General features: G+C 51.1%; 2 protein-coding genes and 1 non-coding gene across 4 annotated transcripts; 2 read left to right on the top strand and 1 right to left on the bottom strand.

The window, feature by feature from the left end:
* Positions 1-966: 966 nt before the first annotated feature.
* On the top strand, positions 967-20,743 carry CDR2L (cerebellar degeneration related protein 2 like). The gene is made up of 5 exons (XM_058038695.1): positions 967-1,387; positions 13,781-13,893; positions 15,255-15,403; positions 16,303-16,467; positions 17,953-20,743. Exons 1-5 carry the CDS (start codon positions 1,309-1,311, stop codon positions 18,836-18,838), a joined length of 1,392 nt encoding a protein of 463 aa, XP_057894678.1. The 5' UTR covers positions 967-1,308; the 3' UTR covers positions 18,839-20,743.
* A 2,923-nt stretch (positions 20,744-23,666) lies between these two features.
* On the top strand, positions 23,667-25,814 carry MRPL58 (mitochondrial ribosomal protein L58). Of its 2 annotated transcripts, XM_058038885.1 has the most exons (6): positions 23,667-23,848; positions 24,168-24,204; positions 24,335-24,394; positions 24,935-25,017; positions 25,117-25,286; positions 25,571-25,814. In XM_058038885.1, the coding sequence occupies exons 1-6, from the start codon at positions 23,684-23,686 to the stop codon at positions 25,653-25,655; spliced, it is 600 nt and encodes a 199-aa protein (XP_057894868.1). In that variant the 5' UTR covers positions 23,667-23,683; the 3' UTR covers positions 25,656-25,814. The 2 variants fall into 2 exon arrangements, with proteins under 2 accessions (XP_057894868.1, XP_057894867.1); XM_058038884.1 differs by having other exon boundaries at positions 24,935-25,286.
* Positions 25,815-27,523: 1,709 nt separating this feature from the next.
* On the bottom strand, positions 27,524-27,596 carry TRNAR-CCU (transfer RNA arginine (anticodon CCU)). The gene has a single exon. It is a non-coding gene; the product is annotated as a tRNA-Arg (tRNA).
* Positions 27,597-27,790: the final 194 nt, after the last annotated feature.

Below are 27,790 nucleotides of genomic sequence, written 5' to 3'. Positions count from 1 at the left end.
ACAGTCTGCTGCTCTTGCGTAGACACTTTATATTGCCTTTTCTGTAGGCACCAGTGCAAGGCAATGCCATCAAATTTAAATCTGTGGAGCTCCATCATGCAGAAGGAAACAAGAAAACCCAAACAAAAAAAAAACCAAACCAAACCAAACCAAACTCACCAAAAAACACGAACCAAAAAAAAAATTATCCAAACACACTGTTACTGTTGCAGAAGTTGATTTGAATCTATCAGAGATTCTAGGGCTGACAAGCACAAATAAATTCCCTTATGCCAAACTCCAGCTAGGAGAATGACCATAATCTCTAACCCTTATTCCATTAAGGTGGGAAGCAAGCACCAAAATCCAATATATTTTCTGAATTTACTTATATGTAACAGACACATTTTCTCCTGAGAACTCTATAAATCCCGATTTCCCTGAATATTGAGTTCATTCCATCCTTCACAAAGATAAGGAAAATGAAAGAGGAACCTGCATCAGAGGCACTGATTTCCCATCAGAGTGCAAAATAACACAGGGTTATATTTAACACACCACACTGAGGAAAAGCTGTGGGGCTGTTTGTATGGGGTATCCCCTTTTGCAGCCCCAGCTAAGGGAGGGTGCATGATCTTGTAGAGCAACCCACACAAACCCAGCAAGGCAGAGAAGGCGCTGAGAGGTCCCGTAAGCGCCCCAAGTCTCCGCGAAGCCCATGGCGAGGCCGGGACACGGCATTCCAATGGCAAGCCGGGATGGGCAGAGCAGGGGCACGGCGGGAGCCGCAGCCGGCACCCCGCGCTCCGCTCCCGCAGCCCCGCACCCGCGCACGGCTGGGCGGAGAGCAGCAGGAGGAGGAGGCGGAGAAGAAGGAGGCGAAGGAGGCCGGTCTCGCCTCGCCTCCCCCTTCCCTCTCGCCGGTTTTCTTTGCAGCATTTCCATGCTAGAGGTCCCCACCGAGCTGCGGAGCGAGGATCTGCCTGGCTGCGCCGGGCCCTCTTCCTTCCTTTGTGCATCCCCCAGCCCTGTGCAAGCCGTGCCCCCCCGCCCCGGCCGCACGTCCCCGCTGCATCCCCTCCTCCGGAGCCCCCCCCGGCCCGGCAGGCAGGAGGAAGCCGCCCCCCTGGGCACGCAGAGCCGGGGCAGGGGCCGGGCACCGGCTGCCACGTCGTGCCACCTCCTCCTTCCCGGCCCGGCCGGGGCACCGAGGCCGCATCCCCGCCCGCATCCCTGCCCGCGTCCCCGCATCCATCCCGCTCCGCGGGCCGGAGGCGCCGGGCCCCCCTTCGGCGGATGCTGCGCGTCTCCCCGGGCCGCTGGTGCTAAATGCTGAGCGCCGACAGGATGGAGGAGTTTCAGAGCGAGGAAGAGGAGCCCTGGTACGACCAGCAGGACCTGGAGCAGGGTAAGGATGGGGGCACGCCGCAAGATGCCAGGGATGGTGGGCCAGGGGATGCGCGGGCAAGAAAACGGGCGAAGCCCGGGGAGGAGAGGGTGGGATCCCTTCTCTCTGGACTGCTATTTGGTTGGCACAGCCAGCGCCTCATCCTGCAGCGGCAAATCTCGGCTCTGCTGCTCCAAACCGCTGTCCTGGCCGAGGAAAGTTTAATGGATGGAGGCAGGGAGCCCAGAGCTGTCCTAAGCACTAGGGCAGTAAATAATTTGTTGTGTTACATCTTCAAGGTAGCTGGTTCCCCAAAAAACTTGCTGCAGGCAGAATCAAACAGGGATAGTTATGACACTGCTTTTATTTCAGAGTAGTCCAAGGTAGAGTTATCAGGCAAATTGGTTAGAAATTAATATAAAGGAAATAATGTATTGCTAAGGATGCTGAAAGTCTGTCTCAAAAGCTTTGCTGTCCCAGCCCAAATCCAAAGGGATCTTCAGCTTCTTAGTCACCTAATTACTTCTGGAGATTTTTCCAACCAGCCATAATATCAGGAGAAATATGGGAGGAGAAGAAAAAAAATCAAGGCCAAGTTTTGAACGGCAAAAGAAGCCTTGTTAGAAGATAAACGTTCACTTCTGTAGTTTGCTTTGAAGTAACTGTACCTAGTTCAATTGAATATTTATTCTAAGACTGGACAGTTGGTGCCTGTGAGTATTTGGGGCTTTTTTTTTGTTTTATTTTTCTTATCTTAATATTTTGAGTCAACACGCAGTAAGTAAATAACTGGAAGAAGTCCCATTTCAGGCCAGTGGCCCAGGAATGAACGGGACTGATTTGGCAATGCATAGCAAAAAATTATTCCTACCTGAACACAGTTCCCCTCTGGCACTCTGGCACATTGTGCTATAGGTACAGTTTTATATTTGCTTTTCCCAGCTGACTGTCAGCAGGGATGTGCAGTCCAGCTGCAGTGCCTCCCGTACATTATGTCATGATTTGAAGTTTATACAACTTCAGCTGCAGGACAGGGGCCCAGCAAGGAATGATAACCAGCCCCCCAGGGGTTGTCACAGCTGGGCTTTAATCCCAATTTCTCAATTCACAGGAAGTAGTGGGATACTGGGCCCTGTTCTTTGAAACACAACACTCCAACAAAGCCAAGAGCACAGAGATGAAGCTATCAGCTGGATAAACAGTGCAGCCTTTGAATGCTCAGAAATTCACATTTCTGGGTGACGTCTTCCCATGGCTCACAAGGGGCCTGGGCACTGGTCCAGGGGTGGGATGTAGGCTGAGGAACAGCAGAACTAGGGATGAATACAGGGAGTGTTGAACAAAGTAGGACCAATTGATTTTTAGCCTAACGTTGTCCTGGTGTCAGGTTCATGAGTCAGCACTGGCACTGCACAACTGGCTCACAACAATAAGAGCACCTTCCCACTGCAGGCCAGGTTCCCAGCTCTGTCCCAGCAGCCTAAAAACAGAATGACTGTCTCCAGATGATGGGCTGAGGCTGGGTACAGGCTCCACTTTTGAGCACGTACAGAACTGGAGGAAAACACACACCCAAAACAAAGCCCAGCTGTGGGTTTGCAGCCTCCTGCATATGAATAGGGGCTGCACAGGCTTCCACAAACTCAAGGAGAGATGCGGGAAGGCTGTAACTGGAATCAGCCAAATGGAAAGGTCCTACGGGGTAATTACAACCGCTATTAATTTGCACAATGCACAAAGCATCACAAAGGACAGTGCTGGACTTTGTCCACACACGCTGTGCCTGTGCATGACACCCAGAGGTCTTTGGTGGCGGCACAGCCGTGGAGCCTTGGTTTGGAATGGGGGGTGGGTGTGCAGCACGAGACTCCAGCGTGGCACGATCAGGGGCATTGCTAAGAGGATTGGCATGCCAAGAGCCCGGGGTCGCACACAAACCCACGCCTGGCAGCAGCACCAGGGGGGCAGGGGACAAAAGCAGAGGCTTAAAGACCTTTCCTTAGGAGCAAGGGGTGGGGGAAACAAGAAACAATCCAAGCTAGGAGAGCAGAGAAGGTTCTTCCGTGAACCGGTTGGTTGCTGGGCCTTTATCATCATTTCACAGCATCATCAAATATTTATTACATTTACATCCAAAACTGTTTGCTAAGCAACAGATGGCTTAACTGGGAGCTCTGTGATGATTATGTTAATTAACCATTTTAGCACCAGAGTGGAAATCATGCCTCCAGCTCCACACCAAGCACCTGTTACTTTCTTTGTCATCCTCCATGAGCTTCACCTTGCCAAAGTAACTATTTTTTTTTTCAAAATAATAAATCCCAATCACTCTTTCTTTCCCCTGAAGTGTCCACAGCAACAGGGTGCATCTACCACATGATTTAGAAGCAGCAAGATCTGGTCCCCAGCCTCAGGGCCCTTCCAACCTTGTTCAGATTAAGCCAGTGCCTTTCAGATGCCTTTACCTGTTCCCTGCACACTGTAACACTCTGTGGCTCAAGGCATTGTACCAAGATGCCTTAGCACACAGAAGCAGAGACTCAAGTCCCAGCCAGGACCCTCAGCAATGACATGGTAACAGCAGTGGTGTCCTGTGAGGTTTCCTTTGCAATGATGTTCCCTCTGGGAAGGCTTTCTGATTTGAGAAAAGTGGTAAAAATGGAGCTGCAATTCCCTCTTACCATGACTTAGCTTATTGCTTTGTAAGCATGAAGAGATATCAGTGCTGCTTTGGTCCAGCCACCTTCCGTGGGCCAGGGAGTCTGTGCCTCTAAGTGTTAAAACCAGGATAAAATTCTGGTGAGCCTTTTCCCAGCCATTGTGAACTGATGATGTGGCCAGAATTGCATCACATCCTGTGCACAGGGCCTACGTGCAGCCAGACCCCAAGAGAATGAATGAGCTAAAATTAGAGAGTCTGAGCTGCAGATAAGTGGGGGCACCTTTCCTGTTCATCAGGAGCATTTGTGTTTGGGAGGGCTGTGTGCCAACTCAATTGCATCTGGATCCAAACAGAGCCAGCAGCTCTGCCAGCCACTTCCAGCCTTCATCTCAGCGCAGCATCTCACAAGATGGATCCTCCTTGCAGTCATGCCTCTGCCTTCCCTGATCTCCCCAGCTCCCTATCCTCCTGCCAGCAGTCAGGTCTCAGAGCAGAGTGCATCCAAGAGGAGGCCTCTCAAAGCCACCCTTCTGACCCCTGACCATGGCCTAAGGCACATGGGGGTTTCTTGGGTGTCCTGCATGGGGCCAGGAGTTGGACCTGATAATCCTGATGGGTCCCTTCCAACTCAGCATATGCTAGGATTCTATAAGTGTGGGATGATTCCCCCCATGTCAATAAACAGCCTCTCACTGCTCTGAGATAGGCAGCAGGACCAGAGGGAGTGCAAGAGCCAGCACATCACCTCACTGCCACTGCAAGAGCAATTGTCCTCCAGGGCAGCCACAGAAACCTCTGGGCCAAACCATCTGCAATGCAGGCTTAGGACATGACAGCTGTAACCTCTAAAGGTCTCCAGATTTAAGGATCTTTTTTAATTCCTCCTCCTCTTGCCAAGCATCAGATTGATTGAGTACTAAGAAGGAAAATGACACAAGGTGCTGAGCTTGCACCACTCCCAACTCATCCGTGTAAAGACACAGGGTCACCAGTGCTCCAGTGCCCAGCTCCTGGCATTGGGGTAAGCCCAGGGGATGCATGCTGGCACCCATACCTGCACCACCCAGGCTGTCCAGAGCACTGCAATCCATTATCAGCTTGCCCAAAGCATTCACTGCACAGGGGAGCTGGTGAAACTCATATTCCACCCCTCAGGAGGCAGTTATCCCAGCAGTCCAGGGACAAGGCACACACCCTGCCTGTCCCCCCTCCCTCCCCATAGGCAAGCCAGAAGGACAGAGCTTTGCCTGCAGTAGCTGAGCCACTTATTTATTTAGCAGTACAGTACAGCAGGTAGCTTATGGAAGTGGAAAGTTTTCAGTGACTAATTGCTGAGCTGCTTAGGAATGACAAGAGGGACTAGAAAAGTCACAGGAGACAAGGAAATAAGATGACAGGTTAGTCTAAAGAAGTGATGAGAGACTCCAAATATGGGGGGGAAAAAGAATATATATAGATGTATTTTCCTAGAGCGAAAATTCCCCTGTTACTTGAAGGCAGCAAGCAAAAATGGCACAAGAAAGCCAAAAAGGGGCACAAGAAAGCCCCACACAGCAGCTTTCAGTGAGAGACCAGAAGGTCCTCTCCACATCTGCTGAGCCTAGGCACATAGTTCCAGCTGTGGGAGGGAGCAGAATTAGAGGAACTGCTGGAAAGGGAAAGGGGAAACAAACAAACAAAAAAAAAAAAAAAAAACCAAAAAACACCACCAAAACAAAACCCTGAAAAAGCCCACAAAAACAAAACAACAACCAAAACACCCAAACAAACGAACAAAACACCAGAGTTTTCCATATTTCCCATCCTGAAACAATCAGCTAACAGTGGCAATTCTCCTTGGCAAGGCCATGCACAGAGGATTTATGGTCTGAATCCTGAAGGACGTTTTCTCCCAGCAGCTCTGAGCCTGAGGGACTGGCAGCCAAGGCACTGGCCACGAACACCCTGCACATGGAGCCTGTCCCCCCAGCCCAGCATTTTCCAATCCTCTCTCTTTGCTCCTGTACCTGCCAGCGCTGGCTGGTGACAGGGCACTGACTCAGTGTGACAGGCAGGAGCCACTCAGAGCAGTGACAGCACCAGGGTCCCATCCTGCTCCTGCTAAAGGCAGTGCCAGCACTCAGGATAACGCACTGCCCGCTCACTCCCGCACTCACACTCTGTCTCCTCTCCCAAAAGGCTTTCCCAGAGCAGCACAGTGCTGAATTCCCACCTCATCTCACTCCAACAGATCTGTGTGCTCGCATTAAACACACCTTCAGGGTTTCCAAAGCTTCTACTTAATCTGCCCAAAAAGACTATGTCATATGTGGGCCAAGAATTTAGGAAAATATTTCCAATACAAAATACCCCAAAGGAAGGAGACCAGATGTTACACAACTGCTGCTTTTTGCACAGCTGGGAATTTCAAAGGGATTTTATGTTAGTTTGTTTTTTGGTGTTTTTTTTCCATGTGTATTTAACAGTTATAAACCATCTCTCCAAAAAGTGACAGTTCTAATGGTTAAAACAGACCATTCCTCTGCAGCTTTCTGGGAAGTCACTGTAGTCTGTGCAGCTGCTCTGGCCCTGCTCAGTTAATCTGCCTCCTCTCTGAAGGATTCAGACCTCCACGTGTGTAATATCCAGGTCCATGCTTCTTGGCCTCTTCCAAATATGCAGCTGCAGCACCAGCAGTTGGAGCAAGGATGTGATCGTGCCATCCTCCAAGATTTCTTGGGCCACAAGGAAGTATTGAGTCCTGGGAAGGCACCTGAACTGGGAGGTGGTGGCCAAGCATTGGTGTCTGCAGGAGGAGGCAGAGCAAGGAGCAGCTCAGCACGCCCCACAAGCATCAGTCTTTGAAGCAGAACTGTGTCAGGGACACTGGTTTTAGTGTTGGGCTCCCAAAAGAAGTATTGCTCTGCATCCTGCTCAGGACTAGTGGTGGACATAACATCATTTTGAGAGTACATCAAGTATTTCATCACTCCCTTTCCCTGCAAGCTCAGACTGGAAGGTTACAGCCCTGTGCTCTTGCAGTGCAGCTGCACAAACAGCACTGATCACTCATCTGAGGTCAGGATCTCTTCCCACACGGGCAGCATCTCCAGCCTGTGCCAATAGCCAGGCACAAGACAGCTGGGCTGTGAGCTGAGCACCTGGAGGAACAGGGCTTCCCAAACTCCCCAGAAGCAGATGGGAAGGGAGCAGAAGTGGGGCAGCACCCTGCAAGAGGATACGCTTTCTTCTAAGTCGAGACAAAAGGCTGATGGAGAAGAGGTGGGCAGGTTTTTTGCGTTGCTGCAGAGGGTCAGGCTGTTTCTGCATTCAGCTGTAACACATGCAAGAAAGGTCTCTGTACCTAAATGCCTCTGGACATACGAGGTGGCAGACAGAAGTAACCAGCAGTGGCAGTGCTGGCAGGGGTCCTGGGGGCTGCTACAGCTGCAAAGTGACAGCTGTGCTAGAAGGGTTGCTCCCTGTGCCCCGAGTGTCCAAATCACTCAGAATCAGTGGCTCCACCTGCCTCCCCCTAGCAAGAGGGGAGCAAGGGCATCCGACTTGGCTGGGAATGGCTCCGAGTAGAGGAATATATTCAGGAGCAGGGCAGGGCAGGAGAAGTGACACGGTTGTGGCAGCCCAGCGCTGTGGGCACCGTCCCCTGCCACGTGAGCACAGTGACCTGTCCTTCACAGGGCGCCTTTGCTCGGGGCTCTGCACGTGCACAGAGCACCCTGGTGCTCATCCTCCTTGTCCAGCCTGGGTCACTTACAACCTCCTGCCCCCAAACACACAGGGAAGAGGAGTTCTGCCACATGGCAGCCATCCACACGCCTGTGTCTTTAGCTTTAAAAGACTGGAAGCCTTTATTCACGGTTTTCTGCAGCCCAACATAATTAATTAGTTGGAGATTTGCTGCCCGGGGGAGGAGCGCATGCAGGCAAGCTCTGGCTCCCTTTCTCCCTCCTCTTTCTTCACTCCTTCTCTTCAATAGCCCCACTTGTATATATTTATTTAGGACATTCTGATCCAGGTGCACTATCAGAGCTTCGGAGCCACCAGTCACTAAGCTCGTTCAAGCCATCTCAGCCTATAAGGCAAACACAGGCACTGAGGCTGTTTTAGATAAGAGAACAGCAGGAAAAGATGCAGATGGGGCCTCAGTCATGGTCTAATAACATCCTCTGTGTTCTCATGCTCTAACAACTTGGCAAAAGGCACAGCAGTTGCTGTGGGCACAGGGATGGGACTGCTCTGCCTGTGTTTGTAGAGGCACAGCTCATAAGCTGAGGTGACCATCCTGGGTCTCAAATATTAATATACAGGGGAGAATTCGGAGTGCAGGATGATAGGAGGGAAGAAAGAAAAGGCATAAATTAAATCTAAAAAGTCTGGTGAGCATCTGAGAAGAATAAAGGAGAGCTGATAGAGGAAATATTGAATAGAACTGAAAAATATAGAAGGCAAGGAAGGGAGCAGCAGGGGCTAAGAGAGCTGGAGGACTTCTCTGCAGCACAGCACAGTACAGACAGTGTGTCCCTGAGCCCCTTGTCAGGGATTTCCACTCCTTGGTGATGCCACTTTTGCCCAGGGGGGCTCAAGATACCATGGAAGGAGCTGTTCTCAGTGCACTGGGCTTGCCTTGACCCCCTGCCAAACACCCCTCTGCCACCACCTGAGCCCCCCTCCCCAGCCAGGGACACTTGCACAGCCAAAGGCAGCACAGGAGCACGAAACAGATTACACAAGAGAAAGAAAAGGAAAAAAAAAAAAAAAAAAAAAAAAAAAAAAAAAAAAAAAAAAAAAAAAAAATCCCAAGCAGGAAATCCAGCAAATCTCATTAGAGTAACAAAAATGCCAGTGTGATCAACATCAGCTCAGCCCAGCAAGAGCCACAGTTTGCAAGGAGAAGGAAGAGGAGGAGGGGGCTGTGCTGCTGGGGGCTCAGGCACCCTGTTTGCCCTCACCCAGCCCTAACAGAGACTTTTCCCCACCTGCTTCATTGGGGCTGTTTTACAAAGCAAGCCCTGCCCTTGTGGAACATCCCAATATACCAAAATAGCAGATCCTCCCCAAAAACAAACAAAACACCAAAACACCTGATCAGCAATGTCTGAGTTACACCAGTGTAAAAGCAATGGAGAACCCACGTCTCAGCAGTAACACTGGTGACTCTCTGGAAGCTCTGGCTGGCCTTGGGAAACACCATCTTTGTACAATGGGCATGTTGGAAAGGCTTTTTCAGGTTGTGTTTGAGGTGCTGCCAGATGGCATTTGCTTCCCTGCACCCCAGCAAGTTCCATTGCAACGCCTTACACAGGCCAAGTACAGAGGTTGCTTCCCTCACCTGCCCTGGAGCAGCAGTCAGTGATACACAAAAGCTGATCCTCACTGTGATATACCCACACAGCACAATGCCCTGCAACTATGAAGGAAAATAAATGAGTAGCAAGTATACCCTATCCCAGGGTAAACCAGCATAGCATCGTTCATTTAGACTTTGAAAGGAATAATTGCACCCACCCTTGACTTTAAGTACCCATGTGTAATGGAGCAGACAGCAAATGCCATTAAATTAAACGTCAACAGCATTAAACATCAGTTCTTAACTCTCAATGTACCCCATCCATCAACTCACAAGCACCCTGAGCTTCCTCCAGAGACCTCCCCACCCTCCTCCCTGCTCTTCAGCAGATGCATTCACCGTGTGCAGCACAGGACAGGAGCAGCCCTTTCCACAGCCCCACGTTTAGGGAGGGGCCACAAGTCATTCCTTTAGACATGCTCAGCTGAAAAGGACCTGCAAATCCATAAACCCTTGCTCATCTGCACCAACCACACAGCAAAGGACTTCTGTGTCCCCTGCAAGCTGCTGGCTTTGCAGGACAGGGATAGGGCGGGTTTATTAAAGGTGAGGAGCCAAGTGCAGCATCCCCAGTGTGTTCTCTCACAGCCTAAACATGAGAATCCCTCACTGCAAGAGAAATGACAGGGGAGAGTCCAAAGCAGCTGCACCAGATGGTGGCTTCCTCCAGAAAGCTGCATTTATGAGGAGCATCTGAACAGCTACTGGATCATCACTGAGCCAAGAGCAGCCAAAACCTGCTCAGCACCAGGCTTATGCCCTCCCAAAGTCACAACCAGGAGATGCTGGAGGGAACAAACCCCTCCTGAGGGCTGTGGCTGAGTGCTCTGCTCAAACAGATGCAGACCAGCCCTGGGAAGGCAGAAACAGCTCCAAATCCTCTTTGAGCCTCGTTGCAAGGCTGGGGAAGCATCCAGCTCTGCCACAGCCCCATGCAGGGAACATGCATGTGCCAGCGCTGCCACAGGATGCTGCCATGAGGGAATAGCCTGCAGTTTGTCCCTCAGCCTCCTTCTATCAAAGGTGACAGCTTTTGGATCAGGATGGGGTTTTTTCAAGTTCCCTCAGTGGCACAGAGGTAGCAGAATTATTGCTGGGCTGCTACTGCTGATCTCTGCAGCTCCAGGACGGTGCCTCCTTGATGTTCTGCCCAGCCCTGCTCCTCTGCTTGGATTCAGCTCCTGCTCCCTTCCCACCTCATGGTCTCTCTTCCCATCCCCACCCTCCTTGCTCAGAGGCCTTTCCCATGGAAGCTTTCAGAGAAATGCAGCCTCCATCCCTCCCTCCCTCCCCTGCTCCACAGGCACAGCCCTTTGTTTGGGGACACGGCATGTCTCCTTGGCTGGTGTTAATTGGAAGGGTCACGTCAGTGCTTGCAGTGCAGGGAGCCAGAGGGCGCCAGGACAGTTTGCATCCATAGTTCTCTCCTGATAGGATTTGGAAGCATCAGGAGTCCATTTTTGAAGTTGAACATTGGCCATTTCACAGTGGTGCCTTCAGCACAGGCAGGATGTGGAGGGATTGGGCGCATCGAGCAGAGACACAGCACTCCATTTCTCCTCCTGCATCCAGAGGTGAGGGGGAAGGGAGTCATCAGCATATTTGCTAAATTAGGGCAAGTCCTTCAGCACTGGCTGGCTGATCTGACAGTGGAGAAGCAAAGGAATACAAAAAATTGGGGGAAAACCATAGTGCTATGTAGAAAGGATTCTTGAATTCCTAAACAGTTCTTTTTCTCCCTCAAACAACTTGGTGAAATTTCACATTCAGCCTCAGGTTTCCAAGGTCTCTGTGGAGAGGAGCTGTGTGCTCCCTCAGCCCATGCAGAGCCACAATTAGTACAAAGATCAAGAGGGATCTTGTCTAAAGACGACATTAAAGCACTTCCACAGCATCCCCCCCTCCCCTCAGCCCCATAAGCTGGGGGGACCAACAGGTGGGGAAGAGGACTCAGGCACAAGGGGGTGGATGAGACAGGATTACCAAGGATGCTTTGGCTGGCAGGCAGAGAGTGAGGGAGTGTGTGTGACAATGGCTGAGGCAGTTAAAAGACACTAAAAGAACCAATTCCCCCAAGTCCTTCAAGCCTGGAGTCTCCCAGGCCCTTATGCTCAAAATGGAAATGAAGACTCAATTTCCTCCTCAGAGCCAAGCCCCATTCTTTCCTCTTTCCCACTCATCCCCAAACGCTGCCCATTTCCCCCATTAAATTATTGCTGACAGAGCCCTTTAAATTACAATGCAGGATCTTGCACTGCCTAATCCACTTAACTCAACCCCAGCTGATTAAATTGGATGCCATATGGTGGGAGAGCACTGGTGTAATCCACAGGGACGGGGACACACTTGACTCATTACCTGGAGCACAGCACGGAGCCCTCTCATCCACACCTCCACACTGGGGCCCTGCTTGCTGCCAGGGATGTGATTTCCAAGGTGCCACTCTCCAGGAACAACACTGGCTCTGGCAAGGTGGTGCTGACATTAAACACAGCCCCAAGCAGCTTAAAGGCACAAATTATCCTTCATCTCTGCTGGCATCTGGCTGTTCCCCCAGCCCCAGCTGGTGTAGCAAACACTCAGCTCTCCCTAGGGCACTTTATAAACTAGGGAAATTTGGTGCTTGGAAAAAGCCAGATAGGTGGAGGAGGTCTGTCCATGGGGAAACGTGCCAATAACTTGATTGCAGGGAGAGCTGCGACTGCAGCCCTCAGACTGGGTCACTGTGCAATGAAGAGGATTATAATTAAAAAGGTCACAGCCCTTTTAATAATAACACCCTGCAATGCAGGGCACAGCTGGAGAGCACATTCCCATGGAAAGGGGAGATTCGAGGACGTACTGAGCAGCTGTTGGGAGCACCACATCTGGGGAGCCAGCAGAAAAAAACACGGGCAGCACACAAACTGGTAACAAATCAGCACATCTCAGAGCACAGCAGCATCCCTCAGGAAAGCCCCACCCCAGGCACTGACAGCACTGTAGCTCACCCCTGGCAAGCACTCATGTCCGAGGTCAGCATGAGCCTCATTTTGTGATGTGTGAGAGGTCAGGGCTTTCCCAGGCTCAGAATACATCCCAGGAGTCCTGGTTCCCCTTCTTCCTGTCTTAGTGACCAAACATCCCTCTTTCCCAACCAACTGCAAGGCCAAATGAACCACTGAAGAAAATGATAGCTACTCTCAGCCCTGGCAAAGCCTTTTCAGAACACACCATTAAATGCAGACTAGAGGGGAGAATTACAACAAGCTGAGAAAATGCCAGGGCAGGAGACCCAGGTCCCCTCACACCCTGCAGGATTGTCACTCTTCAACTACCTACAGCTGCATGATAACCACACCAAAGAAAGAAAGAGCAATAGTGCACACCAGGACCTGTTTCCTTACCTTTTGCAAGGATTAAGGTCAGATTTTCACTCTGCCATCCTAAGAGCTGTTACCTCTAGAAGCACCAAGAACAATGAACCCTCCCTGCTCATAGTCAGGTTTTAAGAAGACAACCAATTCCTGTGACAGCAAAGGGCTGTTCTCAGAGCCAGCTGTGCTGTCCCAGCCTCACAAACAGCATCACCTGTGTGCTCAAACTTTGGCCAACACAGGATTCACATGGCCTGGAGGCTTTTTCTTTTCCCATCAGCAAAGCCAGCATTTTCAACTGACCACACTGTCAACATCTACTTTTCCCTGCATTTCTCCTGATGTCCAGCTTTTTCAGTAGCTTCCTGAGGGCATTTAGAGGTGGCAGAGAGTGAACACAAAGTAGTTTGTCCTTTCCCTGGAGCTGCCCCAAGGAAAGAGCCTTGGATTCAGCTGCTGCAGCGCTGCCAGGGCAGCACATCTGGGAGGTGCCTCCAGCCCCCTCGGGCCACGCAGGGTTTTATTACTCCTGTCAGTCTGTTAGAGGCTGATGGATGGGGGCTGACAGGGAAGGCAAGGCACTCCCTTCGTTAGAGATAATAATGTAATTTATAGAGCATCCCCAAGGCCCTGCAGGGCTTTACCAACCCTTTGCTCCATTCTGGCAGGTGCTGAGCCCTCCCCAGTGATAGGGGGTGGAGGTGCTGAGCACCTGCCACAGCCCAGATCCTGGGCTGGTCCTGGTTCCAGTGTGCAGGGAATGCAGGAGGGTTTTGCAGCCAGCAAAGCACTAAATTGTCATTGCATGGAGGAGCTGCAGAGTCCTGAGCTTGGCCTCCCCTTGCTCCTGCAGCCCAGCAAGATAAGAGGCCAGATCCTGTATGTTCTGTGAGCATACAGCCAGGTCAAAACGTGCCAGTACAACCAGTGTCATGAAAAATGTGCTGCTGTGCTTGCTGTGGGGTCACTTTTTGGGGTGGGGGGAGATCCCACCACACCCAGCCACGGGGCTGTGGGAACTGCAGCAGCTTTGTCCCTCTGCTTTTCAGACTTACACTTGGCTGCAGAGCTGGGGAAGACGCTGCTGGAGCGAAACAAAGAGCTGGAGGACTCCCTGCAGCAGATGTATGCCACCAACGAGGAGCAAGTGCAGGAGATTGAGGTAGGGACACAGTCGGGACAGGGCTGGGGACAGGGGCTGCTTGGCCAGCGCTGCCACCTAAGGGCAAAGGTGGGAAAGGGGCACTTCCACCAGTGCCAGCAGCTCAGATGCCAGCAGAAAGGCAGGGATGTGCTGTGGGGCGTGGAAGTTGAAGTATCCTCTGTAAGTGCCTGAAGCAGGACGGAGTAAATTCTGAGTTTTAAAGTCTGTTGATGGATTAAAGCTCATCCCAGCCCTGGAGAGGGTCTTGTTCCCCTATTAACTTGCATTTTTCCTTTTCTCACATCCTCACTCCCTGCCCAGATGTGCACACCAGATTTTGGCACCAGGCTACATCTGGGTCACGTTTGGCCTTCCCCTGCACATCCGTCAGCCTTCACACTCCCTTCTCTCTGCTCTGCTGCAGCTTTCCTTTGATTCCAGAGATTCAGAACCGTTTTTGTTCCCAGCTGGCCCCTTGGCACCCCATAACACAGCCCCCTTTGTTAGAGGCATAAAATAGCTCTTTCTCCAAGAGCTGCAATCCAAACCCCCATTTCAAGCATCCTGTGGGGTCAGAGCAGTATTTCTAAGAGCTCACAGAACTGATCTTAGAGGCTTAAACCTGCTGTGCCTGGGAGGGTTTTCATCCACTGGAAACCTTCTAGGAATCTGTGAGTTTATAAAGACTGGACACCCCCTGATTTAAAAGGACATAGGGCAGAGGAGGTCTGCCAGTTCACAAGAGCAGCACATGATGCTGCAGGGATCAGACAGCTGATGTTTGAGGGAACTAGTGGATGGATTTAGTCATTCCCCCTCCAGCAGCCTGTCAGGAACACATCCACCAGAGGATCTGGAATCTGGCCCCAGCTGAGAGTGAGCACCTGAGTAGATGCCCCTCTCCTAGTCTTCCAAGGATAAGATTTTGCAGTAGCAGACTTACAGAAAAGGGTGTGCAAATCCACAGAAACCACAGGTCTCCTCATATTTCACAGACTCAGAGTTTTAGCCTGAATTCCCAAGGAAACACAGCTTCTGCAATCGATCTGTCAGGAGATCCAGTAACCAACCGGCCAATTTCAGTCAACTTTCAGTCCCAGGGATATCAACTTTCTTTGGTACTGGGAATAAAAAAGCAGCTGAATAGAGAGAGATAGAGGTTAGTGCCCTTCACAGAGGGCAAGGGAAGTTCAATCGTATTTTAGACACAAAAATATTTGCAGTGGTTGGAGGGATGAATATTTCATCTGTGGAAGAGGCTTCAACCAGGCAGAGCCACAAAACACATTATCAGAGGAAGCAAAGGCTGTAAGAATTTCTGCTTGTGAAAAACCCTGGGTTTTGGATGTGGAGTGCTCACGCTTCACTCTTCCCTGCAGTACCTGACCAAGCAGCTGGAGATGCTGCGGCAGATGAACGAACAGCACGCCAAAGTCTACGAGCAGCTGGACCTGACAGCGCGGGACCTGGAGCTGGCAAACCAGAAGCTGGTGCTGGAAAGCAAGACTTCCCAGCAGAAGATCCAGTGGTATGGCCTCCCCTGGATCTTCAAGATCCCAGAACCTTCAGCTCACCTTTCCCCTGCCCCAAAGTGCAGCCTCTCATTGCTATCTGAGCCATTCTCTTTTGTATCAGCCCATCTGTGCAGATGTTTAGAACACAAGCGTGTTGCAGTAGTGCTGGTTAGGAGGGGTCAGCCACAGCACAGACATCCCTAGGATAAGGGCTGGATAAAAGAGTGTCTGAGGCTACCTGGAGAGAGGCACAGCAGGCTCTGCTCAGATGATTTTCCTTGAAGAAAAGGCACATAATCCTATCAGGGAGATCCCCAGCACACAGCTCTGAGGAAACACCAGGCACAGATCCAGCAACTCATGAAACCCTGGCTAGTCCATGCTGAAACACCAGTTTATCAATAATATTTCTTTCCTAAAACAAGCCCATGATCAAGGTCATCCCTAGAAACAGCAGCCTAAGCCATGTTCTTGTAATGCAGCATCATTTGCAAACAACTGTGTGGAGAAGGAATTTCTGAGCAGAGTGTTTTACAAACTATCTGCAGATAGAATGAAACAAAATCTCTGCCCAGTCTTTGTGTTTCTCTACAAGATAAACAAAAGGAATAGATGCTTGTTTTAAGTGCAGAGATGTTTCAGGAGAGTGCTTATGTCTCAGAGATGACTCTTTCAGCCAACTGATTTGAGGACAGGACTCCATTCAATCCCCCTATCACTTTTTTTATAACTAACCCCATTCAAGAGTGACCACACAGAGAAAGACCAAAAACAAAAATAAGTGCTGTCATGATCCCAGGGCACTGGAAACTGGAAGCACCTTCCCTAGACTGGATTTCTCTATAGGAAAAAAACACCTTTTAGGAACTTGTAGCATCTGATTTCTCACCTGTGCTCCCTCCTCTCTCTGCAGCTTGACAGAAACAATCGAGGGGCTGCAGAACCAGGTGGAGGAGCTGCAGAAGCAGGTGGAGGAGATGCGGAGCTTGGAGCAGCTCCGCATCCGGAGGGAGAAGAGGGAGCGGCGCCGAACCATCCACACCTTCCCCTGCCTTAAGGAGCTGTGCTCCAGCCCCAGGTACGGAGCCTTGGCTGTGGCAACCCCTCCACACTGCTCCCCACAAACAGGGGAGGTGCTGGGTGAGCAGAAAGCGCTCAGACACAGAGGCTGGGCACCAGAGCCTGAAATGCACGGCTGGAGCTGAAGGGGGGATGTTCCTCTCACCAACCCACCTGCCTAAGGAGGTATGGGCAAGGCGGAGCCTTCATGATCTCAGCACAGGGATACTTCCCTTCCCAAACCAGCACAGCCCATTTTCCCTTTCCAGCACAGCACCAGCACCTCTGGCTCACTGAAACCAGTTGAGATGGTGCATTTTGTGCTGAATGACTCCAGCACTCCCTAGGAACACCAGTCACACATGCAGATACACCATGTGCTACCAAGTGTTGCACAAATACCTTCAGCACTACTGCAGCCTTAATCCTCCTCAAAACCCAGGACTGTGTTAATTCACTGACCTCACGAGGACATTTCTTGCTCAGCTTTGTCCACAAAAGAGGGTTCTTTAAATAGATAAGCAATCAATAAACTTTGTTACTGAAAGCATCCTCTGCCAGAGGATATGAACCAAAGACATTTTCATTGCAGCAGCAATGAGGATGTTAATCAGGCCATAACGTGACCCCCAGCAAAATCCACTTAATGTCTCTGTGGTTCTTTTCCCCCCAGTCCCCCAATCCCACTCTCCCTGCTACCACAGGACCTTGGGCCCCCTTGCAGCTCCACAGTTGGCTCTGAAGGTCAGGCTGCCCTTCAGTGCCCTGAAATCTGTTCAATACCCCCCACCACAGCCACGCCTCCCAGGGGAAGCCATGGAGTTCGCATTTTCCAGTCTGTTCTAAACAAACAGGATGCCATGGGTGCTTCACTGAGGAGGAAAACCCAAATTCCTGAAGGGAAGGGGGAAGTGTTTGTTATCACTTCCCAGGCAATGAAGAAGGGGCACCTCTATCAAAAATCTCTGTTTGCCTTGCCATGTAAATCTTCCCTCACTCCCTCCAGAGCACCTCCCAGACACAGGGCTGCACAGCAGCAGCACACGTGTTTCAGAGTTTTGGCTGGGTGGGTCCGAGGTTGTTGCCGTACACAGTGGGTACTTGGTGAACTCAGTGGTGCAGAGAGCAGCTGAGGGACTCCAGCAGGAAAAAGCCAAAGCCACCTACTTCCAGCTCAGACTGGTAGCACCTGAACATTCATTCTTGCTTCACTGCAATGCTAGTGGCTTGTCTGTTAACCAGATGTGTCTTTTACATTTTAGGTTCTCATTTCCCTCCTGTCTTTTATTGCTGCTGTCCAATAAAACTGCAAGTTCTGTGGGACAGATTTGTCTTTGTGTCCACACCTTGTGATCTCCTGGCACATGGAGAAGGCACATCTCACTCCATGAGCTCATGTCCTTTTTGGACATCAGCAGAACTACTTACATAACAATAAAACACAAATCCCTCATGGGTCAAACTGCTTGGTCTGACTCTCTCAAGCATCTTTCTCCTCTTTCAGGTATGAGGATGCGTTCCAGGTCCACAGCTCTTCCACAGAATTCAACCAGAAGCCACTGGAGAGGGAGAACGAGCGTCTCCAAGCCATGGTGGACTCGCTGAGATCCCAGGTGAACCAGGAGAAGCAGCGGAAGGAGAGGGTGGAGCGCGAGTACACCTCGGTTATCCAGGAGTACTCGGACCTGGAGCAGCGGGTGTGCGAGATGGAGAACTGCAAACTGCGCATCAAGGAGCTGGAGGCCGAGCTCCTGGAGCTGCAGCAGATGAAGCAAGTCAAGAAGTACCTGCTCAGCAGAGAGGACAACCTGTCCGAAGCCCTCCTTGAGCCGCTGAACAACGCCCCAGAAGCGGATTACATCGACCTGTCCGAGGAGGAGGGAGGGAAAAGCCACGGGACGTCCATGACCCCTTCCCCAAACCACCCGGTGCGCAAGAGCTGCAGCGACACGGCGCTGAACGCCATCGTGACCAAGGACGCCGTCAGCCGGCACGAGGGCAACTACACCCTGCACGCCAACAACGTGCGCAAGCGCGGCATGTCCATCCTGCGCGAGGTGGACGAGCAGTACCACGCCCTGCTGGAGAAGTACGAGGAGCTGCTCAGCAAGTGCCGGCAGCACAAGGACAGCGTGCGCCACACGGGGGTCCAGACCTCCCGGCCCATCTCCCGCGACAGCTCCTTCAGGGACTTCCGAGGAGAGGGGCACGAGCTGGAAGAGCGGAAAACCATGGAAAAGACCATCAGCAAACACGTGGAGGCCGTGGACAAGCGGCTGGAGCAGAGCCAGCCTGAGTACAAGGCTCTTTTTAAGGAGATCTTCTCCCGCATCCAGAAAACAAAAGCAGACATCAACGCCACAAAGGTGAAAAACAAGAGCAGCAAATGAGTCCTGGCTCTCCGCAGCTCCCGCGTGCGATTGCAACGGCCACGTCTTCTGTTGAGCCCCAGGAAACGCCGTGTGGCCCCTCTGCTTTGAAGGTTCGAGAGGTCTGCAAGCGAGAGAATGTCACAGGGACCCAACTCACTTTTTTAAGCTTAGGCTCTGGACAACCCATTGGGACAATTGTACATTGTAGTTAGAGGATTTCAGAAACCACGTGACGGATCTCTGCATGAGTTACTGCTGCTGCCAGACATCACAACAGCAATGTAAACCCCACCATGAAAGAAAAGAAAACAGTCTCCCCCTCCACCCTTTTTCAGCTTGTCCTACAGCCCAATTATCTGCAAGCAAAAGCCTGGATGTCCTCCAGCATGCTGCCACAGCTGGAGTACAGCGCCTCAAAGTAAAACAAAAAGCCATCAGAACTTTAGGGGCTGCCCCAGCACAGCAGCTCAATCCTCCAGTTAGGTTTTATGGCTGAGAACCTATGCTTGAACCCGAGAGACTTCTATCTCTGCCTTCCCCAAAGGGCAGCATGGTCTTGCTATTAAAGCCATTCTCTAATCAGTCAGGTTTTTCAGCTCTTTACAATGCAAGCTCATTGCAACTGGAAAAACTTGAAGAGAAACATAAGACTGATTGTTCCATCTCCATCAGCATCTCTCAGTGTTTCAGTCCACACTCTCCAGACCTTGCAGGCATATGGGATTTACTCGCTCTAAGTCTGCCCTGGTATTTCAGCCCAGGTGAAGCACCATGCCTGGTAGGAACTCAGAGCCCAGGGCTTTCCCACAGCGAGACAAGAAGTGCTATTACAATATCAGAGACACACTTTCATCTCACGGTCTGGGTACCAGCTCTCTGTGCTGTGCTCTTCAAGAGGTCATCGTCCCATTGTAGCAAATTCCTTAAAAATAGCTTGCATGGGCTCAAAACTGACTCCCAGGGACTCACACACAAGCCAGGGGATGCAGCACCTCCCAGGTCAGGAGTCTGGCCCTGGCAGTAGCATGGATCACACATCTCCCCTCACTCCTGCTCCAAACATCTCCCCAGCCACAAGGACAGATTTCAGCTTCCTGCTGAAAATAATCTTTCTTGGCTGAGACACTGTTGTCTCTCATGTTCCAGTTCCCTTTCCAGCACTGAAACCTCCTCACTTTGGCTTCCACAGACATGCAAACATGCAGCCAAACGGCCACTGCAGTCTCAGGAATCACCAATTTCCAGCTTCCATGAACCAGATGATGACCTTGTACAGGCAGACACTTTTAGGCAGAGAAGCAGCATCTCATTCCAGCTTAGGCAACACCCTGAGCATTGAGCCACAAAACCCAGCAGTTCAGTGTAAGCAACCTACTCTGTACCCGCCTGGAGCAACCATCAGCTACATCTGGATTCTCTTTTCACCAGCTTACATCCCAAAATCTTGGGTCAACAGCTGGAATCTTTGCAACATTGAGAGAAAGAAATGTGAATGTGGCTTTGGAAGGGGCAGACTGTTCAACTGGAATAATCCCCTACATCCAGGGGACTGTTCAAATGGAATAATCCCCTACATCCAGGGCTTTGATGCTACAAGGAGCAACCTTTCTTTCACTCCCCATGGAATTAATACAGAACCCCCCCCCCCAAAAAAAACCACCCTGTTTTGTTAAGCTGAGTACCACAGAGGTAAGTTGGCAGGAGTGTGATGAGCAAACCACCCCTGCTCCAGAGGTCTCCTCCTCAAAACCACCAACTGCTCTTCTCTTCCACACTCTGCATTTCCAGGTGCCCCACAGCCCCAGATGCATCAGGAGCTGCACGCACAGCTGTGGCTACCAGCTCTGTAACAGTATGGAGAACCTTCATGCCTTATTTATTTATAATGGAAAGCAGTTGTCTAATAAAATAAAACAAATAAAAATGAACAACAACAGCAAGAGAAGCGTTGTTGGTGTCCTGGGAGCGTTCAGCACCCCTTGACTCGGCACTTGCAGCAGTGTTGGTTTAAGGCAGGCAGTGCTTGCCCTGCAGCCAGCTGATGCTGCAAAGGTGTGGGAAGGGAATCACCCTCACTTTCTGTTTAAAACAATCCCATGTGGATCAGCATCACAGTTAAGTGCACAACACATTAAATATATTTATAAATGCTCTATTCTCCTCTCAAACACAGAGAAACACTGATTTTCTCACAGCTCTTACAGCTCTTTTTACTTTTAAGAACAGCACAAGAGCTAATTCTTTGATTTTCAAGTACAATTTAGGTCGAGAAAGTGCTTCAGGCGCCCTTGCAGAAAGGAAAGAGAATATGCTGAACTATTCTGCTGCATTATTTATATAACACACATTTTTGTGCACTTGGGCTGCCAACACTGCCACGCGATCAAACCTCTCTTTTGTCAGCTCGGAAGTCTCTGTAAAACCACACAATTTCTAAGCTTCCAATTCAAATCCTGTTTTTCTTTTGACCTTTTTTTGCAAACCACAAATCCAAAAATGACTGATGTAAGTAACATGATATTAGTACTTGGCTTGACAAAGGCACAGCTGCCATGTATCAGCAGCATGTTCAGCAAAGTGCTGAGGACAATTTTCTTCTGCCTCCAAAAATATTAGTGGCCATATATTCATGTCCTGATTGACTGTGTGAGTCAGAATCACTTGATTCCTGCCTTAAGTGGTGCTTTCCTTGATCAGAGGAGGAGAAAATAAGCATCTTCTGGCCTTTTGTGCCACCTTTGATCTAAACTTTTCCAATTGCTTTTTGGAACACCAAGGAAAGCTACACAACTCCACTGAGAGGGAACAAGAGAGTGCTGAGCAACCACTCTGCCAGAGAAGTGGTGTAGCAGAGAGCAGCAGCTGCTTAACAGCACACCCCCATGGTTCGTGACAGAAAGGAAAATTGCTGCATGCAATTAAAATGGATGAGGAAGAGTATGATGTCACAGGAAATAGTCCTTAATTTCAGAATTTGGCAAAATCAGTGACATTACTCAGCTCACAGCATTAAGATAATAAGGGCACAGCTTGTCAACTGTGTGGTTGCATGCTGAATTTGAAAGCTGGCATTTAGACACGTGCAGTTCCATCAGATCTGGCCTGGCTTCTCACTGGAATAACACTTCAGAAGGGTTATAACCTGCTGTTATAAACAGGGAGGGGCCACTTGAAGCACAAATTCAAGGATTTTCAGAGCTCGAGCTCCCCACAGGAAGGATTCAGCATCTTCCCTTTCCTACAGCAACTGAGACCTTCTGGAAGGCCCCTCAAAGCCCGGAGGGACTTTGCTCACACATTAACAGCCTGCCCCCTCACTCACACAGGGAGTGACTGCGTCCTTGGACTCCTCAGCCCTCCCCTCAGGTTTCTGGGATGGCTCCTGACAGCTTTTGCTCTCCAGTGACCACCAAGGGGCTGAGGTGGCTTCCTCAGCCAGGACCAGGGACAAAGCAGTTCATTTCTCCAGCAGGAATGCCAAAGGTTTGGCTCTCTTGGCTCACACCAAAGTCAGACCTTGCCATCCCAAGCCCTGCCTGACAGGGAGAGCAGTTTCCAACCACCCAAGCAGAGATCACCCAGCTTTTTACCAAGGCTCTGTGGCCAGAGCGGGAATGAAGCGTTCATTCCCAACACAGTGTGGGAATGAAGCAAAACCAGACAAATGTCCTTTTAGATTGGCCTGGCTTCACCTGTGTGACCTTCCAGCTCCTTTCCCAGCCCCTCTGAGGCACTGTCCTTGGAGGGTGTTCCTGCACAACCACCACCAGACACGTTTGACAACAGCTGGTAAATGAGTCATCCTGCCTTGAGTATTGTACCCATCCCTCTGGCTACAAATCACAAATATTTACCTGTTCCCTGTTAGAAATTAAGGTCACCAGATGGCACAGTTTGCCTCTGACAGCTCTGGGTTTTTTCCTTCAAGCATTTTGTTTCCAGCTGAGTTTGGACAAGGGCACTGGAGCAGAACTCCGGGATTCTGAAGCTCAATTAAAGCGAAGTGAGGAGCCCTCTGTGGCCCTGAGCTGCTCAGCTGCAGCCAGGGCAGAGAACCATCCATGTCCAGGACTTGCTCCCTCCAGAGGACTGAGTTCCCTGACTTTAAACGCATTATCTGGATGGAACTCGGCTCAGATCAGTCACACAGTCTGCATCGGCTTCTGAACACCCATTTTGGCTTCATCCACAGTTTTAAATACGAGATTGTCAGCTTCTGTCAAAACACCAGAGCAAATGACAGCCCATCCCTGCCTATGCATTTTCCTGCTGCCAGGAATAGCAATCCCTGCCCCTCTGGAACGCAAACCCTTCTTGCCAAGCCAGCCTGGCAGCTCCAACAAGAGCAAAAGCTGAAGGATTTCCACAACTGCTTCACTCCCCTGCATCCTAAATCCACCGCTGCTATGTCAGCATTCAAAGAAATAATTGTGTATATATACATGTGTGTGTTTGCATGTAACTCTTTAGCGCTCTTGAGAGGATAAAAATGTGAAAACTGAAGCACACCAGGTGCAAAAATGACACAAAACATTAAAAAGCGGGATGTATTTTCATTTTCAGCGCTGGCCACCGCGCAGGTCTGGGACGCACAGACCCCACAGGCACCCCTGACCTCCCTCACGGCCCCCAGGACACCCCACATCCCCCTCTCCTGGCACCCCCCATTAGTGCTGCAGACCCCTCCCCGCCCCACAGACCCCCAGCACGGACACCACACGCTCAAGCTCCATCCCACAGCCCCAAAAGGGCCCCTTTATCCCCCTAAATCGCGCCCTCGCTCCCTCCGCCCCGCCCCGGAACGCAGCGCGCGGCCGCCGTTTCCGCGGGGACGCCGGGCGGGAGAGCACCGCGGCGGCCAACATGGCGGCGCACACGCTGCGGGGCCTGTGTCGGCCGCGGGCGGGGCTGGCACTGCTGTGTGCCCGGTTCTCGCAGCGGCCCGCCGCCGGCACCGAGTACCGGAGCTCCCACAGCCTGGACAAGCTGTACCCTCCGCAGCAGGACGGAACCGCCGCCCGCACGACGGTCAGAGGGGCGGGGGGAAAGAGGAAGAGGGCGAGGGACGGCGTTTGGGCGGGGTTTAGTTTTGATTGACAGGTGTCGGCGTGGTTTATTTCATCGGGTGGGCGGGGTCTTAGAAAGGGGCGGTGCCTGATTGGTGGGCGTGGTTACATTGGGGGCGGGGCTTTTAGGGCTGCCTTGGCCGTGGTGGAAGCGTGGGGGGGCGGAGTGGGCGGGGCCGCCGGTGGTGTCCCCGGGGCCCGGTCAGCCGAGGGACCGCAGGGACCCCGGGATGCCCCCAGACCTCCGGGCCTCCCGACACCGCCCCCGTTGTCTCTTCCAGGAGGAGCCGCAGCCGCCCGCCCTCGACATCCCCATGGGTGAGGCCCCCCCGCCCCGCACACCCGTGCCGGGAGCCGGGCACCCCCCCGGGCACCGAGTCCGTGCTCCGAGCTCGGCCCCGTCCCGGCTCGGCCCCGTCCCGGCTCAGCCCCTGCCCCTCTCTTGCAGCTCGCCTGACCGTGTCCTACAGCCGGAGCAGCGGCCCCGGCGGGCAGAACGTTAATAAAGGTGAGGAACAGCTTCTCTCTTAGAAAAATCACCATTTTCGGTTGGTTTTCTGTACCATGTGGCAAAATATTGAACACAGCTTCTGAGTCTTCAGAGTGCTGGAGACCAGAGATAACACATTGGATGCTCCTAGGAACACTTACAGGGATCATTCCTGCTACAGATGCCACAAGGGACACCATCTCTATCCATAGATCAAATATAACAGAGCCAACTGGATTCTGAAAGTTCACTCAGCAATAAATTCTCAGCTTAATTCAAATAAACGTAAAATACTGCCTGTTCTGCCATTAAAAATGAGGTAGGCAGCGGCTGGCAGTAAATTCTGTGGTGTCTAGAAAGGCAAATACCACGACAGGTACAAGTTTGTCTTGTAGAGTGATGTGTAAAAACACAGCAAGAAAAGAATTGTGACCTTTCAGGAAATTCATCATGGAATCATCCCATGTTGAAAGCCAGCAGAGATCAGGCTGAATTACCTCATAGATCTGAGGAAGGCAGGCTGTGACATGGCAACAAAGACCCTGTTTTTCCTCCCAGTGAATTCCAAGGCAGAGGTTCGGTTCCACCTGGCATCGGCCGACTGGATTCCCGAAGCTGTGAGACAAAAAATGGCTCTGATGGTACCAACCCTCCCCTTCCATGATTTCACTGTCTCAGTGTCAGAATGTGGCAGTTCCAGCGAGGTTTCAGTGCTCACGTTGTGTTTTCCCATCCCTCAGCACAGGAATAAGATAAACCGGGCTGGTGAGCTGATTGTGACCTCGGAGGAGAGTCGCTACCAGATGAGGAATCTGGCGATTTGTCTGGAGAAAATCCGGGCCATGGTCACAGAGGCCATCGAGAAACCCAGGGTGGTGTCTAAGGAGACAGCACAGAAACTCATAGAGAGGTATCTTCATTAAAATGCTCTTTATTTGGGTTCGGGCTATCACGTTGCACAATTTAGTTTGTAGGATTTTTAAACCATTTTAAAGGTCATACTCCTTTAAATCTCCTTTTTTAAGGAGTATCACTGATCCATTAGATTTTAACTGCTTAGATTTTAACAGTCCCAGAACAGGGACTGGGTTTTTTTTTTTCTATCTGAGGATGTTTGTTGGCTCATCAGATCTCAAAAGTTGAATATTTAAATGCTTTCTTTGTACACTGAGGGATCTTTTGGTTTTGTTTTAGGGTGGAAAAAATGAACCGTGAACGGCTACGACAGAAAAAAATACACTCAACTATAAAACAGAGCAGGAAGGCAGATTTCGACTGAGAACAGCAGAGATAGAGATCCAAGCCCTTGGCATTCCATCTTCCTAAAGAAGTGATGTTGGCAGCTGTTAATGATGCTGAACTCATGAGCTGGATTGAATAAAAATGGCCTGAAAGTGTAAATAAACATATTTAACATCTTCTTTTGTAGCCAGTGATACACTGTCATGGCTTGTGAATAATTTTTCAGAATAACTATTGTTCACATTTGAGAGGACCTAAAACTTCTGATTTTTGTCAGCCACTCCTGTTTTTAAACATTCTTTGTGTTCTTCAAGCAGCCTTTGCTCCATCAGAGCACCCTCTTCTGCTGAGCACAAAGCTACTCTAGATTTTTGGGGAAAGAAAGGGAAGAGTAAAAGCAGCCTCAACAACACATCTACATAGAAAGTAGAATCTTAAAGCATTAATTTTGGAAAAGACCTCAAGGATCATTAAGTCCATCCCTTAGAGTATCCCCTGTTTCTTTCCTTCTATTTCCTTCCTTTCATCTTTATTCCTTTTGTTGATTTTTCTCTAACCAAAGTACATAATTTAGTTAAGCTAAAGCCACATCAGGAATTTGGCAGAAATCTCAACAGTAGGAGACAGAACCCACCCTGTGAGTGCAGGAAGCTTCTGGCCTTTGAGGTGGGGCACCAGAATCCTTTGGATGAATCCTCCAGGTGCCTTAGTGGACCCTGTTTAAGGAGAATGAAGCTCCGTGGTGTGATGTGTTCACCACTGTCAGGTGTGATTACTGTGAGGCTCAAAGAAATCAAAATTATCCCTTTTTTGATGTTTTACTGTGCCCCAGTGGCCTAATGGATAAGGCACTGGCCTTCTAAGTCAGGGATTGTGGGTTTCAGTCCCACCTGGGGTGGGGAGCGGTGAATCTGTTTTGGGAAAACCCCAAATAAGAGAGGGAAGTCATCCCTAAGGTTAATGTGGGGCACATGGAGGTATCACGGCTCTGCTGCGTTGCCTTTGGAAGTGGAGCTTTGAGCTCCCCCTGATGGAATATTTCCATCTGCAAACAGCATTCAAAGCACAGATCCTCCTCAAAATGCAATGGTGGGGGGGGATGCAGGAGCACTCCCAATGCATTCTGACATGCCAGGGAGCCCTGCCCTGGTCTCTGCACCCCTGCTCAGCACCGGGAGCATTTCACACTTCACCTCCTCTCACATTTTCCCCCACCGCAAGCTTTTCTGCAAGGGATCACTGAATCATTCAGGGTGGAAAGAACCTCTAAGATTTATCCAGTCCAACCCAGTACTGCCAGTTTCACCATCAAACCATGTCCCCAGATACCACATCCACACCCGGTTTGAGCACTTCCAGGGATGGTGAATCCCCTTCTTCCCTGAGCGTGGGAGGGGGTCCCTGCCAGCGCCCCTCTCACAGGTGCAGGTGTCTGAAGCTCCGTGCTGTGCCCTCCCTTTACAAACACGGGGATGTCGCTGACTCCGATGTTTTTGTGACACTGAACGTCCTCCCACCATCACCATCCAGGACAGAACCAGCCTCAGCCCAGCCTCCCCATCCCCAGGAGACCTTGCAGCCACGATCACCCGCTGCTTGGGGCTCTTTTCCCACCGATTTGAAGAACTTTGGTTCAAGCACAGGCATGAAGCCCTGAACGAGCAGGTGGCACCGGGGCACCTGCCAACGAGGAGGAGCCGGGAATTTCAGGGATTAAAAGCAAAGGGCGAGGTTGCGGCTGGTTTAGCACCACGAAAAACGTCTGACCGACGCCAAGAGGGGCAAGATGGAGAGCAGGGAACCCGCTCGGGTTGCGGGGAGAGAGCATCACGCTCCCCCCGCGGAAGAACCGAGGGACGCGGAGTTTCCGCGGGACAGCCCCGGCCCCGCCGCAGCGAAAAGAGTCACCCCAGATGGGACTCGAACCCACAATCCCTGGCTTAGGAGGCCAGTGCCTTATCCATTAGGCCACTGGGGCCGGGCAGTAAGGCGCTCTGGGTGCCGTCACTTAACTCTCTGCTGGCCAGGCGGGCGTGCGGCTGCTGTGGGCGGGAACGGGGGCTCCGTTCGGGATTTCCGGGATCACCCCGGTGCAAACAATCCCCACAGCGAGGCCCCGCTCCCCGCCCCCCCCATCTCCCGCAGCTCCCGGCGCGGCTCAGAAACGCCACC

Source organism: Melospiza georgiana, chromosome 21 (genome assembly GCF_028018845.1).
Source record: "Melospiza georgiana isolate bMelGeo1 chromosome 21, bMelGeo1.pri, whole genome shotgun sequence".
Taxonomy (NCBI): domain Eukaryota; kingdom Metazoa; phylum Chordata; class Aves; order Passeriformes; family Passerellidae; genus Melospiza; species Melospiza georgiana.
The sequence above is the reverse complement of the archived record's forward strand: the minus strand, read 5'-3'. Positions and strand labels throughout refer to the sequence as shown.